The sequence below is a fragment of the Mastigoproctus giganteus genome, chromosome 12 (assembly GCF_048544385.1).
Source record: "Mastigoproctus giganteus isolate SK-2022 chromosome 12, ASM4854438v1, whole genome shotgun sequence".
Taxonomy (NCBI): Eukaryota; Metazoa; Arthropoda; class Arachnida; order Uropygi; family Thelyphonidae; genus Mastigoproctus; species Mastigoproctus giganteus.
Genome location: NC_143586.1, coordinates 117,993,151 through 118,010,013, shown reverse-complemented (window position 1 = coordinate 118,010,013; position 16,863 = coordinate 117,993,151). Strand labels below are relative to the sequence as shown.

The 16,863-nt window shown below is 40.8% G+C and overlaps 1 protein-coding gene across 1 annotated transcript in view; it reads left to right on the top strand.

The window, feature by feature from the left end:
- Positions 1–16,863, top strand: part of nompA (no mechanoreceptor potential A) — a 672,626-nt gene that overhangs the window by 493,330 nt on the left and 162,433 nt on the right. Inside the window, exon 13 of the mRNA XM_090385870.1 lies at positions 3,202–3,445. Within this exon, the coding sequence (XP_090241996.1) occupies positions 3,202–3,445 (244 nt within the window). The remainder of the gene's footprint in view (positions 1–3,201; positions 3,446–16,863) is intronic.

Sequence of the window (16,863 nt, the reverse complement as noted above, 5' to 3'; positions counted from 1 at the left end):
TAGAGCACATACTGTTCTTGGGCCCACAGATATCCTGATTGTCAGCTCTGGATGTCTTCTTATTATTTTAGCCAAGATGCACAAATATATGCATGCAGAGATAGATATATAAATAGATATATAGATAGATAGATAGATATATATATAGATAGATATATATAGATATAATCTCTGCAGAAGCCTATGATAGATACAAGTTGATCTGTAACCAAGTTACAAAGGAGGTTAGGCAGGCGAAGGCAGATTACTAATATTTGGCAAAGGATGCAAAGAAAAACAGCAAAGAGTTCTTTACTTATGTAAATTCTAGAAGCAAGGGGATGAATCAGATTGGTCCACTTGATATCAATGGGTCAACTGTTGATGATCCTGCTCAGGTAGCTAACAAACTAAATGAATATTTTGCATCGACATTCACACATGAGGAGTTATTCAGCGAGGGGAATGCCAGAGGTGTATTCAACTCTGGCAGTAAGCTAAAGAATCTTGTAATAACTGAGAGTAAAGTGGAGGAGACATTGTTGAAGATAAATACAAGAAAGGCACCTGGGGTGGATGGGATCTATCCAGTTATATTAAAGGAGGCAGCAAAGGAAGTAAGCAAACCCTTAGCCATAATTATGCGAGCTTCTTTGGACTCAGGGGAAGTACCCATGGACTGGAGATGTGCAAATGTGACCCCAATTCACAAAGGAGGATCAAAGGGCGACACAAGTAATTATAGACCTGTTAGTTTAACTTCTGTTCCCGGAAAATTAATGGATGCACTGGTTAAAGAAGCACTGCAGGATTATCTAGACAAGACTTCAGTTATAGCTTGGACACAGCATGGTTTTGTTAAGGGGAAGTCTTGCCTGACCAATTTGATTGGATACTATGATGCAGTCACAAAAGAACTGGATGCAGGAATATTATATACTTGGATCTTAGAAAGGCTTTTGATACTGTTGCACATGGAAGACTGCTGCACAAATTGGAGCAGTGTGGCATTGGAGGCAAATTGCTGCTATGGATAAAGGGGTGGTTGAGGGGGAGAAGACAGAGAGTGATAATCAATGGACACTGCTCATCGTGGACTAGTGTTATTTATGGAGTCCCTGAGGGTTCAGTATTGGGTCCATTATTGTTTTCTGTATTTATAAATGATATTGATGATGGTATATCAAGCTTAATGTCCAAGTTTGCAGATGATACGAAGGTTGGCAGGGATGTCAAGGACACTACTGACACTATGCTACTGCAACAGGATCGGGAAAGGTTGAGCAGATGGGCTGAGAGGTGGCAAATGAAGTTTAACATTGACAAATGTAAAGTACTACATATGGGAAACAGCAACTCCAGAGCAACGTATCAACTCTGCGGTACTACACTGACAGTGGTAGAGAATGAAAGGGACCCGGGGGTGGTTGTGCAGGCAGATATGAAGTTTTCTGAGCAGTGCAAGCAGGCTGCAAGAGTAGCTCATGGTGTATTGTCGATGATATATAGGAATTTTTCTAGCAGGGATAAGGAGGTGATTATTCCCTTGTATAAGGCAATGGTCAGGCCACACCTAGAGTTCTGTATACAGGTCTGGAGGCCTCATTTCAAGAAGGACGTAGAGATGCTGGAACGAGTACAGAGAAGGGCAACAAGATTAGTGAATGGAACAAAGGGGTGCTCTTACGAAGAAGGCTTAAGTTTTGCAAATTACAGTGTCTGGAGACTAGGCACCAGCGAGGTGATCTGATAGAGGTGTATAAAGCCTTGAATGGTTTGAGCATGCTCAATGCTGATAGGATTCTTCCTCTTGCTCAGAATAATCACCTGAGAGGGAATAAATTCAAATTGAGAAAAGACAGATGTATGATAGACATGTGGAAATTTGCCTTTAGCCAGTGGGTGGTTTGTTGGTGGAATAGACTTTCATCCCTTGTCGTGGAAGTTGATAGCCTAAATAAGTTTAAGGCTCAGCTGGACAGGTATTTCGAATGAACAGAGGGGTGAAGTGGAAGTGGTTATTTTTTATTTATTTATTTATTATTTTATTTTATTTTTTTTTTTTTGGCTGATGCTGCATAAGCTTGCTTTCTTGCATCAAATGCCTCTACTAATGCTAATGCTATATTCAGCAAGGCCTTCAACCAGCTAGCTTTCATACCAAACACCAAGTCATGAATAAACTTGATGCTGATGATGGGTTGATCCCAAGACTTTATCAAATCTGAAAAATTACCTGCTTTATCTGCTTTACATAATAGCTCTGATTTCTGTAATGTCTAACCATCCCTGTTTTAACCAGTTGGAATGCATTGTATATACATTGATCCTGCTTATAACTAGCAAAGCATTGTCCATTAAACTTGCTGTTCAGTCCATATGGATAAAGAGATTTTTGCTTTAGAATGTGTAGGTTTTCTAAACCCAACCTTTCATTATATATACTTTCAATGGCAAGTATAGAGATAGAAATGTTATTAAAATTAAATGTTATGCATTTGAAAGTGTTGTAGCTCAATATCATATTTGTTCCTGAAAGACCTGATACGAACGTTGATTCTCAAATGAAATGGCCCCCCTGTTTGTCCTATATATTTGTCATCACATCAGGTCGTTCAGAAACCAAAACTGCCTCTATAGCAACAGGCAATATTCTTGCACCCTTTCTGTTTAAGTGTATCCCATCCCTGTAAAAACACTCTCTCCTCTTTACAAGCACACACTATACAGAGAAAAATTCTATCTCACGAGCCTTGCACATTCTCACCAGGGCCGAATTGGTTGACAATGCCCTTAAAATGTACTCCCTCCCATTGTGTCTGGGCAGAATTACAGACACTTTCAAATTCAGTCACCTGATGTGTTTTGGATTTCAATAAGAAAAGAGTATCCTGTCATCATAACAAAAGCAGAGAATATCTCACTTCAGTTTTCAACTTCTTACCTCTATGATCAAAATTTCTCATGCTGACACACACATTAAAAGGAAAGAGATAAATCATCTGCTGTCTGTCATTGAGGAAATGTGAGTGTTTGTCAAAAATTTGGCCAAGAATTCAACATTTGTGCAAAACGAAAACCAATTTCAATATAAAGTTTACTGAAAGTAAACTTTATGCTGAATTTGGACATGAGCTTTATGTTGATGCATATTTAAACTTCAGTTTAAATAAATTCAGTTTAGCAATTCATTAATTAATAATCACTGATTTTTTATAATAGGTAATATGTAGTGACAGAGCAAGGCCTGGTACATTTCCTTCTTGGGGAAGGAAGAAGCGGGCTATTAATATTACAGTCACTGAAATTCCACCCAAACATGAAATTGTCCAGTATGTAAACAACACAACAACAACTAGAGGATCATTACAGCAAAATATTTCAGATGAAGAGTCTGAAGAGGTTCATCAGTTATTAACAGTCTATCTCTCTCGATCTGACATGCCTGCAGAAACTCCAGTTACAAGTAAGGTTCATTCACTAATTTTTATTGAAAATTCATCTAAAAGAAACTGGTGGATATATATAAGTGTGTGTGTGTGTGTGTGTGTGTGTGTGTGTGTGTGTGTGTGTGTGTGTGTGTGTGTGTGTGTGTAGATTGACCTGAAAGTATGTAAACACAAGTTAGTTCATGTAAGTGTGTTGCATTTCATCATGTTTCGTTTTTCCTTAAATTAATTAATTTGATTTTTTTTTTCTTTTTCTGTGATCAGTAGAAGTGAAAAGTAAATGCAGTTACCACTTTATCAATTAATTACTAAGATCATAACTTTATAGGAGACTCAATAAAGCTATAGTTTTATGTTCATTCTCTAAATTTAGCTGTTCTGTTCACAACTATATAATATTCATTACTCTTCTCCCATATATTATTTTATTTTTAAGTCTCTTTTCTCTCTCTTCTTTTTTTTTTTTTTTTTTTTGGTAGTTGTTGGTGCATCAGCTTCTGTGGCTCCTCCCAAGGTTTTTGCAGTAGGGTTGCCAGACAGGCACTTTACCCACCCGGCTAGCCCGGTCGGCTCTCTCTCTCTCTCTCTCTCTCTCTCTCTCTATATATATATAGTATGGCCACCGTTAAGTGTGGACGCACGTTTTCCACACTCTTGAATTTTGTTCATGAATTTGTGGTTATAGTGCCTACTAGTTTTTGAAAAGTGTACTCTTTAGTAGAACCGCTACAGTGGATCTCAGGGTGAGAAACTTTTGCTTATTTACTGGGAACTTTGCAGGTTATTTAAGTTTTTTATATATATCCTTTGTTGCCAGACCGTACTGGTCACCATTTGTCTGACAGCAGGGCTATAGAGAGGCAATTATACTGCAGTTGCCACGTGAATACCCTGCACTTGACTTGGAAGGCTTATGTGACAACAAAATGTATACCTCCTTGTGCGACAACGGAATGTGTAGTATTCCCCTCCAGTGCAGGGATTAGTGAGTTGACATCTACTCCTTCAGCTGTGACCTTGACTGCTGCATTTTACTAATTTCCATCTGAAGGCACTATACAGAGTTATTTTGCGTTCCCCCCCCACCTGCCAGTGGGGAAGAGCCCAAAACTTTGCCCATTGATTATAGGGCAACAAATAAACGCACAGACTTGTAGTTTGAATCCTTCAGCAGCTCTTGGAGCCTCCAATAAAGTAATACAACTAGGAACTGCTAATTCGGACAACCTCGTTAATCCGGAAATGTTACAAAATGGAAAATGAAATTGTGGAAATAACCCCAAACTCACAAAGCCAACCTGTTTGTTCATGATGGAACAAACTCCAATTGAAAGAGTTGATGACCCTGAAGAACAAAGACCGGAGACCACAAAATGGAAGAATAGAAGAAGAACGGGCCTAAAATTGGACCGAGAAACGCGCAGCACTAGTGAAGCCAAGGAACCACCAGAGCAGCACAAAGGTAGGGGGACAAAAACCCCCCATTGGACCCTACCCTTCCCCAGGGGACAGTCCTGGAGCAGGCCTTAATCTTACGAACAGAGTTAGAGACCATTATGAAAGACAATAGCAGTAGAATATCTTCCATGCTAAGAGCAGAGATTGTCCTACGATGGACAAAACTGGAAACAATACTGCTTAAAACAAATGAGGAGCACCAGAAAGCGATTGCAGTTCTGGAGGTCCTCCGAGTGGATAGTGGAAACCAAATGCCACAGCACGCCACATCCTACGCATAGGTGCTGAGGACACCGGCCACAGCTATAGCTACAAATGAAGCTGACTAGGCACAGCCAAAGAGGAAAACCCTCTTAAAAACTCCAAACCTAGTGATTGTACGACCAAAGAACGGGAAGCTAAAATCATGGAATCCATGAAAGAAGACCTTAAAAGAACACCGATAAAGGCAATTAGAAAGATGAGGAGCACCGGAATCGCCATTGAGATGGAGACTAAAGGAGAAATACAAGCGATCATGGAAAACCCCAAGTTGGCAACTCTGGGACTGCAGGCAGAACCCCCTAGAAGGAGGGGCCCAACGGCAATCATATTTGGTCTACCCAAGGACATTGGCCCACAAGACCTAGTAGAGGAAATCTATGAGAGTAACCTACAGGAGATCATGCCAGACCGGGAGTGTGAGGAACTTATAACCCCGAGGTACTCGACTATGTCCAGAGATAATAATGCTCGAAATTGAGTTGTGGAATTCACACCAGATGCATGGCAGACTGTGAGGGACCTGACCCGACTTTATGTGCAATGGAGCTCACATAGATTCAAGGAGCATGTGGTGGTGCCAAAATGTTTCAGGTGTCTGAAGTTTCGCCACACCACCCACACGTGTGTGCAGAAGGCTCCGACCTGTGGACACTGTACGGAAAAGGGGCACGAGTTCAGAAACTGCCCAAATAAGAGCAACAACCCCACATGCACGAACTGCAAAACACAAAAAATGGATGCAAACCACTCAGTAAGAGATTCAAAGTGCCCATGTTATATTAAAACTAAAGGAATATACCAAAACAGAACCGATTATGGGGACACGCGGTAAAAAAAATTATAACTGCACAGAGGTTAAGATTTTCCAGCACAATGTGCAGAGGGCTAAAGTGGTTGCCAACCAGTTGAAACTGAAGGCCGATGAGGAGGGGGCTGATATCCTTCTAATTCAGGAGCCATACACTCATAGTAAAAAAGTAAGAGGCTACCCTTTAGCCTACAAGCTCATCCAAAATGATGGTGACACCCCATGGGCAGCAATAATAGTGCAAAACCCTAACAAACCCACGATGAACAGAGCTGTCCGACAAAGGTCGGACAGCTCTGTTCATCGTGAGCAGGCTGTGCCCACGTGATCTCGCCAATTGCGGACTTCTTTGTGGTCTCCTTGTACTGCCAACTGGGACAGGATATCACTCCAGCTACAAACTACCTGCAGCACCTCCTAGACATATTACCAGAACAAAAAATAATCATTGGATCGGACGTCAACTGCAGATCGCCTACATGGCACAGCACCATAGAGAATAGAAGAGGGACCCACAATGGGGAGCTCCTCGAAGACTTCCTCTCTGGATCACGGCTGACTGTCCTAAACAAACCGAACCAGCTCCCAACCTTTTGCAACCTACAGTGGGAGGCGACGATTGATATCTCACTTGCCACAACCAATTTGGCCTCACATGTCACAGACTGGAGGGTAGAGAACTCCTGGACCACACAGACCACCGGGTAATCACCTTCCTGATCAAAAGAACCCTTGCCAGAATTTAAGCAACTAAGCATCAGCTCAATAGGTTCGCCATCAACAAAGCTGATTGGAACCTCTTTGAAGAAACGCTCACTGAAGCAATCCACTCTAGATATCAAGAAATCCAAGCGGAGACTGAGCCAGATGCCCAGCAACAAAAGACTACGGATCTCATAACAAATTTCACTCAAATTGCAATAAAAAAGAAAAAATCCTATGCCCGGAGTGATCCCATGGTGGTCCCTGGAGCTACAGGAAATGAGGAAGGAGGTAGCAAGAAGAAGAAAGGACTTCCAGGAGTGATCCCATGGTGGTCCCTGGAGCTACAGGAAATGAGGAAGGAGGTAGCAAGAAGAAGAAAGGACTTCCAGCGAGCCCACAGAACGTGGCCAGCACATGAGGTAGAAGCAATAAAACAACTATACAGGACAGCAAGAAACCAATATACAGACAAGATTCAGAGAAGTAAAAGAAATGCATGAACTAGTGAAAACAAGGAAACAACAACCCTGGGGGGGGAGGTGTACAAGGTCACTACAAACAAACTCCCTAGAGGCGAGGTACTCACAACAACAAGAATTCCCCAAGGCCAGCTAATCACTATATGGGAACAATCGATAAACAACATTCTGGATACTATCTACAGGGAGCAAGTGGCACCGTGAACTGAACAACAGCGAGAACTCTGCCACCAGAATGATAACTATGATCCAGAAGCACAGGAACCCGCCTTCACCTTGGAAGAGCTGCAGCAGGTGGCAGCAAGGATTAGAAATAGAAAGTGCCCTAGCACAGACCAGATAGAACCTGAGATCATCAAGCGAGTTGTTGAATTGGCACCCAACCTACTTCTGCACCTATATAACTGCTCTCTGAAAGCGAGATACTTCCCAAAACAGTGGAGGACAGCTAGCCTAAAATTAATCCTCAAAAATCTTGGCAAGAACCCTGAACAACCAGAATCATACAGACCAATAGCGCTCCTAACCGTGGCAAGTAAACTCTATGAAAGACTCCTACACAAGCGGCTACAGCAACACTATACAGCAGCGGACTTAAATGCACCAAACCAATACGGCTTCAAGCCTGGATCCTCCACAACAGGCGCTGTGAGGAATCTCCTCATTGCAGTAGAAGAATGCCAAAGCAAATACTTCCTGGCCATTTCGGTGGACTTTGCCGGGGCGTTCGACTCCCTCTGGTGGCTGAGCGTCCTTGGCAGACTCTGACCGGTGCAAACTCCAACAAAACTCTTTCATGCCATCAGCTTCTACCTCTCACAGAGAAAGATAGAAGTCATAACCCCTTATCAAAGATTAGTCAGAGAAGTACACAGAGGATGCCCGCAAGGGTCAGTTTTGGGCCCACTGTTGTGGAATTTTGTCTTTGATGAGTTCCTGCGTATCGACCTGGGAGACGTCAAGTCACAGGCATTCGCCGATGACCTAATATTGACAGTGGCGGCTAACTCCAGAGCCAGAGCTTGGAAATAGCAGCAAACAGTGCCCTCATCACTCTACAGGAATGGGCAGAAGCGAACTACCTGGTAATATCGCCCACCAAAACAACATCTATACTCCTCAGGGGAACCCTTGATCCAAGAAGACCCCCAGATAAAAATAAATGGAGCCACAATCAGATTCACCACCGAAATGAGATATCTTGGCATAATCCTTGACATAAAGCTTATGTTCAGGCCACACCTCATACAACTCAGAAAGAAAATTAGAAACTATGCTGCCATGGTAGCCCGAGTCACGTGACGAGACTGGGGTCTAAAAAGAACAGTGGCTCTTTATTACAAAGCTACTTTTATCCCGATAATCACATATGCAGCTGCCACATTCTACCACAAAATGACGACTGTAGCTAACAAAAGGATCCTGAACTCAATACAATGGTCAATATTGTTGAAAATAATGTGAACTTGTAATACAGTCAGCACAGAGGCGCTCCAGGTTCTTGCGGGAGTCTAGCTGCTGGATCTGGAAATCATTAGATGTGGCATGACAAATTACATAATGAAAGGGATTACCATTACCTTCTTGGGGCATACAATAGAACCGGAAAACAGAGAAAAACAAGAGAAAGCACGATTGCAGGCACACCTGAAAAACGTGGCAGACCAGATGGTCCACCTCGCACAAGGGCGAGGTAATGAGGAAATTCATCCCCCTTGTAGAAAAAACCTACCCAAAGTCACCTGTGTGGCTCCACCCGGGGCCTCTACACAACCTTCATGCTGACTGGCCATGGGCCCTTTAATGACAAACTCGCCACTCTGGGTATACTCCAAGATCCAAACCGTCCTTGTGGAGAAAGAGAAAGCTGGGAGCATCTGATGTACCAGTGCCCCATATACGAGGACCTGCGGGGAATCTTCATAATGAGACTAAGATTTATACCCCAACGGCAAGAACATCACCTATTGTATTCAAGGGACGAATATCAAATCCTGTCCAGATTTGCCTGGGACCTCTTCACAAGAAGAAGAACTCAAAATGCAATCAGGAACTGATGAGAAGATCCACTGAAGAGAATGTCGTAAGCAAAACCACACAAGGACAAGACATCCCAAGAGACATTGAGTATGATTCTCATCTACAATGATCAATCCTCCTGAGCACTTAAAGACAAAAGGACTGAGGACGAGGGTTGCCTGTGCGGACGTGCCTTTCTGCTGCTCTTGGAACAGAGAAGTTTTTTCTGATTTATTTTCTTCTTTATTAGTTTAAATTGACATATTAACTTATTTTCTAGAGTAGCTTTATATTCCTATTTACGGTACTTAAGTTTAAAGTAATTTAGATAGAGATTTTGTAGGTATTACTTAGTATCGGAAAGGGTATCAAATCCACATGTTTACCGATTGTAAATAGCCGCCATTGCTACGCGAAAATTAATCAGTAAAATCTATTAATCTTGTCGAACTTGATTAGCAATTAAATTGTACTTTTAACTATACATATAACCACTTAGGTTACGTAATATAAATAATTAGTAAAAATAAATAATTAATACATAACTTGATACGGAAGTTATATAAAGGGATTTCGTAGATAACACTCGTTACTGAAACAAATATTTCGTAGATAACACTCGTAGATTTCGTGGATAACACTCATAGATTTTGTAGATAACACTCGTTACTGGAACATAAATATAGCGTTATAACTGTGTTGGGATACAAGTTTAGGATTTAATTTTGTACTGAAATTGAAATTTTTATTGAAAGTAAATCGAAATCATGACTCAAACCAGAGCAGCAAAGCAAAAGGCTCAAGCTAATGGGAATGCTGTGGCTCAGAGGAGAACTGAGGGGGCCAGTTGCCCTCTGAATCACAGCCTTTTAAGATGCACTATTTGCTTGATGTTTGCGGAGCAGTAAGGTATGGGACATGATACTGCCATGGGGATGTCTTTGTATGTGCGCGATGCAAGGAGTGTAAGAAAATCAGGCGTCAACTCAGCATTGTTATGGGCCTATATGAGAGCTTGAAGGACAGGGTGGATGCCCTCGAAGGATTACAAGTGAGGGGCCCATCAAGCTCTCAGCTGCCCACACCAATGCCAGAGCTTGCACTTGGTCATTGGCAACACAGCGGCAGCCCCCAAGGCAGAATGTGCTGGTCCCAAAGGAACTAGTAGTTGTTGGTGACTCTATTGTCAGGGAAACGGGAAACATGCTTTGTAAAAAGGATAGGTGGAACAGGACCAGGGTATGTCTGCCAGGGGCAAAGGTTGATGACGTTGTAGAGCGGATATCATCTTTTAAGGGCACAAAAGGTGATATAGTTGTACACGTTGGCACTAATGATATTAAGAGTAGGAGACCAGCGGAATTACTTAACAAGTACAGGTCACTGATGAAAAAAAGCCGTGAATTAGGGTTGAATTTGAAAGTGTCTGCAATTCTGCCCAGACATGATAGGAGGGAGTATATGATGAGAGCCCTATCGATCAATTCGGCCCTGGAAAGATTGTGCAGGGCTCAAGGGGTAGAATTTTTTTCAGCCTGGTCTGTACTTGTTAACAGGAGAGACTGCTTCTATCAGGGATGGGATACACTTAAATAGAAAGGGTGCAAAAATGTTTGCTGATGCTATCGAGGCAGTGTTAGGAGGGTCGGAAAACTGTTAGATTGGGGGGAAACAAGGATTAATAGATTAACAGTAGCCACTGGCAGAGGAGAAAATGATTCTTGCACTGCTTCTATTGGAATGAGCAGCAGCCTGGAAAATAAGATGTAGGATATTTCAGAGACTGCTGGGAATCATTGGGGTACAAGTAAACACATGGGTTGTGTTAGGGTGGCTAAGAGGAAGAGCAGGTGCATGTATACTTGCGTGTACACCAATGCTAGGAGTCTAGTAAATAAATTTGATGAATTTGAGGTATTGCTCAAAACATCAAAGGCAGATATTGTTGGGATTTCAGAGACGTGGTGTCACACAAATATAAGGAATGCAGAACTGGAATTTGGGGAGTACAATGTCTACAGAAAGGATAGACAGGATAGGAAGGGAGGAGGGGTTATGCTATTAGTTAAGAAACACATAAAATCCAAGGAAGTGAAGTCAGTCGACATCACTGGACAGTGCAGTGTCGAGTCAGTTTGGTGTGACATAAGCACTGGGAGATCCAAATTGAGAGTAGGAGTGTGCTATAGGCCTAATGACTCTGATGAGTATAATAAGAAACTGAACAGAGAAATAGAGTGGGCCAGTAAATCAGAAAGTCTTATTATGGGGGATTTTAATTTCCCAGATATTGACTGGAATTTGGGGGCTGGTCACTCACACAATAGCAAGGCTTTTGTGGATTTATTGGATGATTGTTTTCTACATCAGCATGTTCGGGAGGCAACTAGAGGGAGTAATACTCTTGATTTGATTATCAGTAGTGATTCTTCATGCATTACGAATCTGCAGATAAATGAACCACTAGGTGGCAGTGATCACAGTGTTCTGAAGTGGGATTTACTCAAAGAGGTAACTACCATTAGGGGTAAAGGGAAGGGGTATTGCTTTCGTAAAGGTGACTACGGTGGACTGAGACAGTATTTAAATTCTGTACAGTGGGATCAACTGATGATGTTACCAACAGCAAATTCAAAATGGGAAGCATTCAAAAAACCTATCTTGGAAGCTACTAGGCTTTACATACCAGTTAAGAAATATTGTTCAAGGTTCAGGCCTAAATGGATGTCAGATAACTAATGAGGCATATGGCAGAGAAGAAAAATGCATGGGATACATACAAATTAACACGTGACACAGAAGCCTATGATAGATACAAGTTGATCTGTAACCAAGTTACAAAGGAGGTTAGGCAGGCGAAGGCAGATTACGAGAAAGCCTTGGCAAAGGATGCGAAGAAAAACAGCAAAGAGTTCTTTACTTATGTAAACTCTAGAAGGAAGGGGATGAATCAGATTGGTCCACTTGATATCGATGGGTCAACTGTGGATGATCCTGCTCAGGTAGCTAACAAACTAAATGAATATTTTGCATCGACATTCACACATGAGGAGTTATTCAGCGAGGGGAATGCCAGAGGTGTATTCAACTCTGGCAGTAAGCTAAAGAATCTTGTAATAACTGAGAGTAAAGTGGAGTAGACATTGTTGAAGATAAATACAAGAAAGGCACCTGGGGTGGATGGGATCTATCCAGTTATATTAAAGGAGGCAGCAAAGGAAGTAAGCAAACCCTTAGCCATAATTATGAGAGCTCCTTGGACTCAGGGGAGGTACCCATGGACTGGAGATGTGCAAATGTGACCCCAATTAACAAAGGAGGATCAAAGGGCGACACAAGTAATTATAGACCTGTGAGTTTAACTTCTGTTCCAGGAAAATTAATGGAGGCACTGGTTAAAGAAGCACTGCAGGATCATCTAGACAAGACTTCAGTTATAGCTCAGACACAGCATGGTTTGTTAAGGGGAAGTCTTGCCTGACCAATTTGATTGGATACTATGATGCAGTCACAAAAGAACTGGATGCAGGAATATTATATACTTGGATCTTAGAAAGGCTTTTGATACTGTTGCACATGGAAGACTGCTGCACAAATTGGAGCAGTGTGGCATTGGAGGCAAATTGCTGCTATGGATAAAGGGGTGGTTGAGGGGGAGAAGACAGAGAGTGGTAATCAATGGACACTGCTCATCGTGGACTAGTGTTATTAGTGGAGTCCCTCAGGGTTCAGTATTGGGTCCTTTATTGTTTTCTGTATTTATAAATGATATTGATGATGGTATATCAAGCTTAATGTCCAAGTTTGCAGACGATACGAAGGTTGGCAGGGTTATCAAGGACACTACTGACACTATGCTGCTGCAACAGGATCTGGAAAGGTTGAGCAGATGGGCTGAGAGGTGGCAAATGAAGTTTAACATTGACAAATGTAAAGTACTACATATGGGAAACAGCAACCCCAGAGCAACATATCAACTCTATGGTACTACACTGACAGTGGCAGAGAATGAAAGGGACCTGGGGGCTGGGGGTGGTTGTGCAGGCAGATATGAAGTTCTCTGAGCAGTGCAGACGGGCTGCAAGAGTAGCTCATGGTGTATTGTCAATGATATATAGGAATTTTTCTAGCAGGGATAAATAAGGAGGTGATTATTCCCTTGTATAAGGCAATGGTCAGGCCACACCTAGAGTACTGTATACAGGCCTGGAGAGCTCATTTCAAGAAGGGTGTAGAGCTGCTGGAACGAGTACAGAGAAGGGCAACAAGATTAGTGAATGGAACAAAGGGATGCTCTTACAAAGAAAGGCTTAAGTTTTGCGAATTACAGTGTCTGGAGACTAGGCAGCAGCGAGGTGATCTGATAGAGGTGTACAAAGCCTTGAATGGTTTGAGCATGCTCAATGCTGATGGGATTCTTCCTCTTGCTCAGAATAATCAGCTGAGAGGGCATAAATTCAAATTGAGGAAAGACAGATGTAGGATAGATGTGCGGAAATTTGCCTTTAGCCAGCGGGTGGTTGGTTGGTGGAACAGACTTCCATCCCTTGTAGTGGAGGTTGATAGCCTAAATAAGTTTAAGGCTCTGCTGGACAGGTATTTCGAACGAACAGAAGGTTGAAGTGGAAGTGGTTATTTTTTATTTATTTATTTTACTTTAATTTTTTTGGCTGATGCTGCATAAGCTTGCTTTCTTGCATCAAATGCCTCTACTAATGCTAATTGAGATAACCCAACCCAGCCAAACGATGGTGGATGCAGCGCCTGGCTGACAGTGATTCGCTATCAGCTGAGACAAATAAGGAACAAATCTCTCCAAAGAAAACACCAAAAGCAGGAATAAGAAAACACAAGGACGGGTCTAGCCTCATAAATGATGCAACTAGAAACGACAAAACAACGTGCAGCCAAATGCCATATGGCAACCTGAAGAGGGCACCCTAGCCCCCTTCATCTTTGAATCACACTTCCCTGGGGGAAGGGAGGGGGACGGGTTTTTTCCCCTCATCTCCTCCCCTCCTTGCCACCCCCACTTTTCCTCTCTTGTGGTGCATGGGCCTTCCCCACTGAAACCTGGGGCCACCTTCTCTATTGGCCCCATACTTCTGCCTTTCTCCGCCACTATTCTTCACTCTCCCTCCCCTCTCTATCTGTACGCTAGCAAAAACCTCACACCTAAATTTAAGCATATCAAATCACCTTTTGGAAATCACAAATATGCCCACGGCATGTAAAAGGCTATGAAAGATTTTAAAAAGACTAATCATATGAAGAGGTTACAGATAAGATGTAAAAGTTGCAGGGTTACTTCAGTTGGAGGTTGATGTCAAAAATGTGGAGGAGTTAATAGAGGCAGAAGAGAAGGAATTATCTAACAAATAGCGTAATGACTTGCAGGCAGAAATTGTGAAAGAAGAAAATGCTGACGAAGCTCAAGATGAACCAAATGAGCACCCAAGACGTTTCATCGTCAGAGAGATGGCAATGGCATTTCGTGAAATTGCATTGCCAATGGCGAGTTTGAGAAGATGGGTTCTGACAGCGAACGATTCTTAAAAGTTAACACAGGGGTGAATGATATGCTTGCTTGCTACAAAGAAATCTAGGTGAAAAGAAAAAAGCCACCATTCAGTCATCCATTAATATGTTATTTTGTAAGGTTGAGCAGCCGACCTATTCTAAATATACAGAGCCCTCAACCTCTGCAGCGGCATACTTATCAGCTGAAGAATGCGATTCTGGCAATGATGCCTGAGAGGTAAAAGTTACTGTAAGTTTTTTGTAATTTTATAATTCTGAATTTTTTTTTAAATTGAATGCTTTTGTAATTTTTCCTGTGCATGAGATAAAAAATTGAATAAACACAATAAATAATTCTATTTACATGTTCGTCTAACATGTCTTTTTTGATTCAATCAATTCAGCAAGCACAGTTGCGAATGCTACACAAGCATGGGGGAAATTCCCTGACTTATGTAGTGTTTCGCGAAATGCAACCCTTATGTAAGTCGGGAAGTTCCTGTATATACAGGCATTTCTCGCTTTATAAGTTATCGCTTTACGAGTTCCCGGGTTTATAAGTTTTTTTTCCCCAATTATCAAGTATCAACAAAATCAAAAATATGAACATTAATTGCAAAAAATGAATGTTAAACATTCATAAATACCACATTCCAAACCATGTGCATAGCTATACAATAGAGTGTACTCCGCTTTACGATATTAATCAGTTCCAGAGACACCATCTTATCGTTAAAATATCATAATGTGAACCCAATAACACATTGTTTATTGGCAATCCATTTCAAGATCTCGGAAGTTTAAATTTTCCCTGTATAACTATTTATCTCTCTAAAATGTTATGTTTAAGGTCACGAGCGTGACCTTAAGGCCATATAAAACGTCATGAGTTTTGTTTGTAAATTGTATTAGTTACCAATTCAAATCATTAAAATGCACTACACTTTCATCGTTATCATATGTTCCGTTATAAGAATCAATTTTAAACACCTTTGTATATTTTTCTAAAGCACATTTCTGGAGGTCACAACCATAAAACAATTTGCACTTTCTGATTTATTGGGCTTTTCTGTTACTGCAAGCAATTATAAATGGGTAGTAAACTTGATCTTCTTGCATTTGCAAAAATACTGATAGCTAGAATTGTGTGGTTTTTAATGTTATTAAGTTAAAATGTGTTTCCCCTTTAGTGAAATCTTCAATCATAAATAAAAACATATATAAATTTTCAAAATCTTTTCTTCATTCCTTTTTTTAAGCTTCGTAAACTTGTTATTCCACCCTAATCTTGTTAGTTGCAATTTGTGTGTGCTATTAAAAAATGCTTATGCATGCAATCATGAAATTTATAGAGTAGATTAAAAAGAGTAGATTATCTTGGAAACAAATGCCTCTTGAAACATTTCTGAAGAAGACTCCTTGTGCAACAAACCAACAAGTGCCAAGCCAATAATGAGTGATCAACCAGTGTGCATTTAGTCGAAGTTCATGATGAAGAGGAATAAACATTCTTTAACATTTGTAAGTTGTAATTAATTTCTCTATTATTATAATTTGCTTGATTTTACAGGCTACATTTTCATTTCTTTCAATAAATCAATCATTGTTTAAACATTAACTAATTAGCTAACTAATTTCATTGTTGAGAACGTAACCCCTATTTTTAACCTTATGTCTATGGGAAATAAATTCCCACTTTACGAGCGCACACTAGGAATGAATTAATTCGTAAAGTCAAGAACTAGCTGTATATAAAATATCAAATATAGTACAAGTATAGAAATGCAGTCCTTTGCTGCGTGGTCAGGTGTAGCCCCCGATGAAAAACCTGATCATGTATCAACTTTTATTTTTATTTTCGCTGACATTGGATTTAAATGTATTTTTGCTCTATTTTCAGTTTTTGAACTATAGCTAAATTTATCCATTATCTGATGCCAGCTACATTTATTTTATTTTATTTTACAGGTCACTTCCTGTAATTTATTTATTTTACAGTTCACTTTCCTTAAAATATTTCTTTTATGTTCCATTATTCTTCATCTTTTTGGCTTTTGGCTTTCCGTGTAACTCATATCTACATTTTTATATTTATTATAATATATATATATAACTATAAAATGTAAGGTAAACATATAATGAAATGTATGCTAGAAGGGTGGCCGACCAGCGAAGAGAAAAT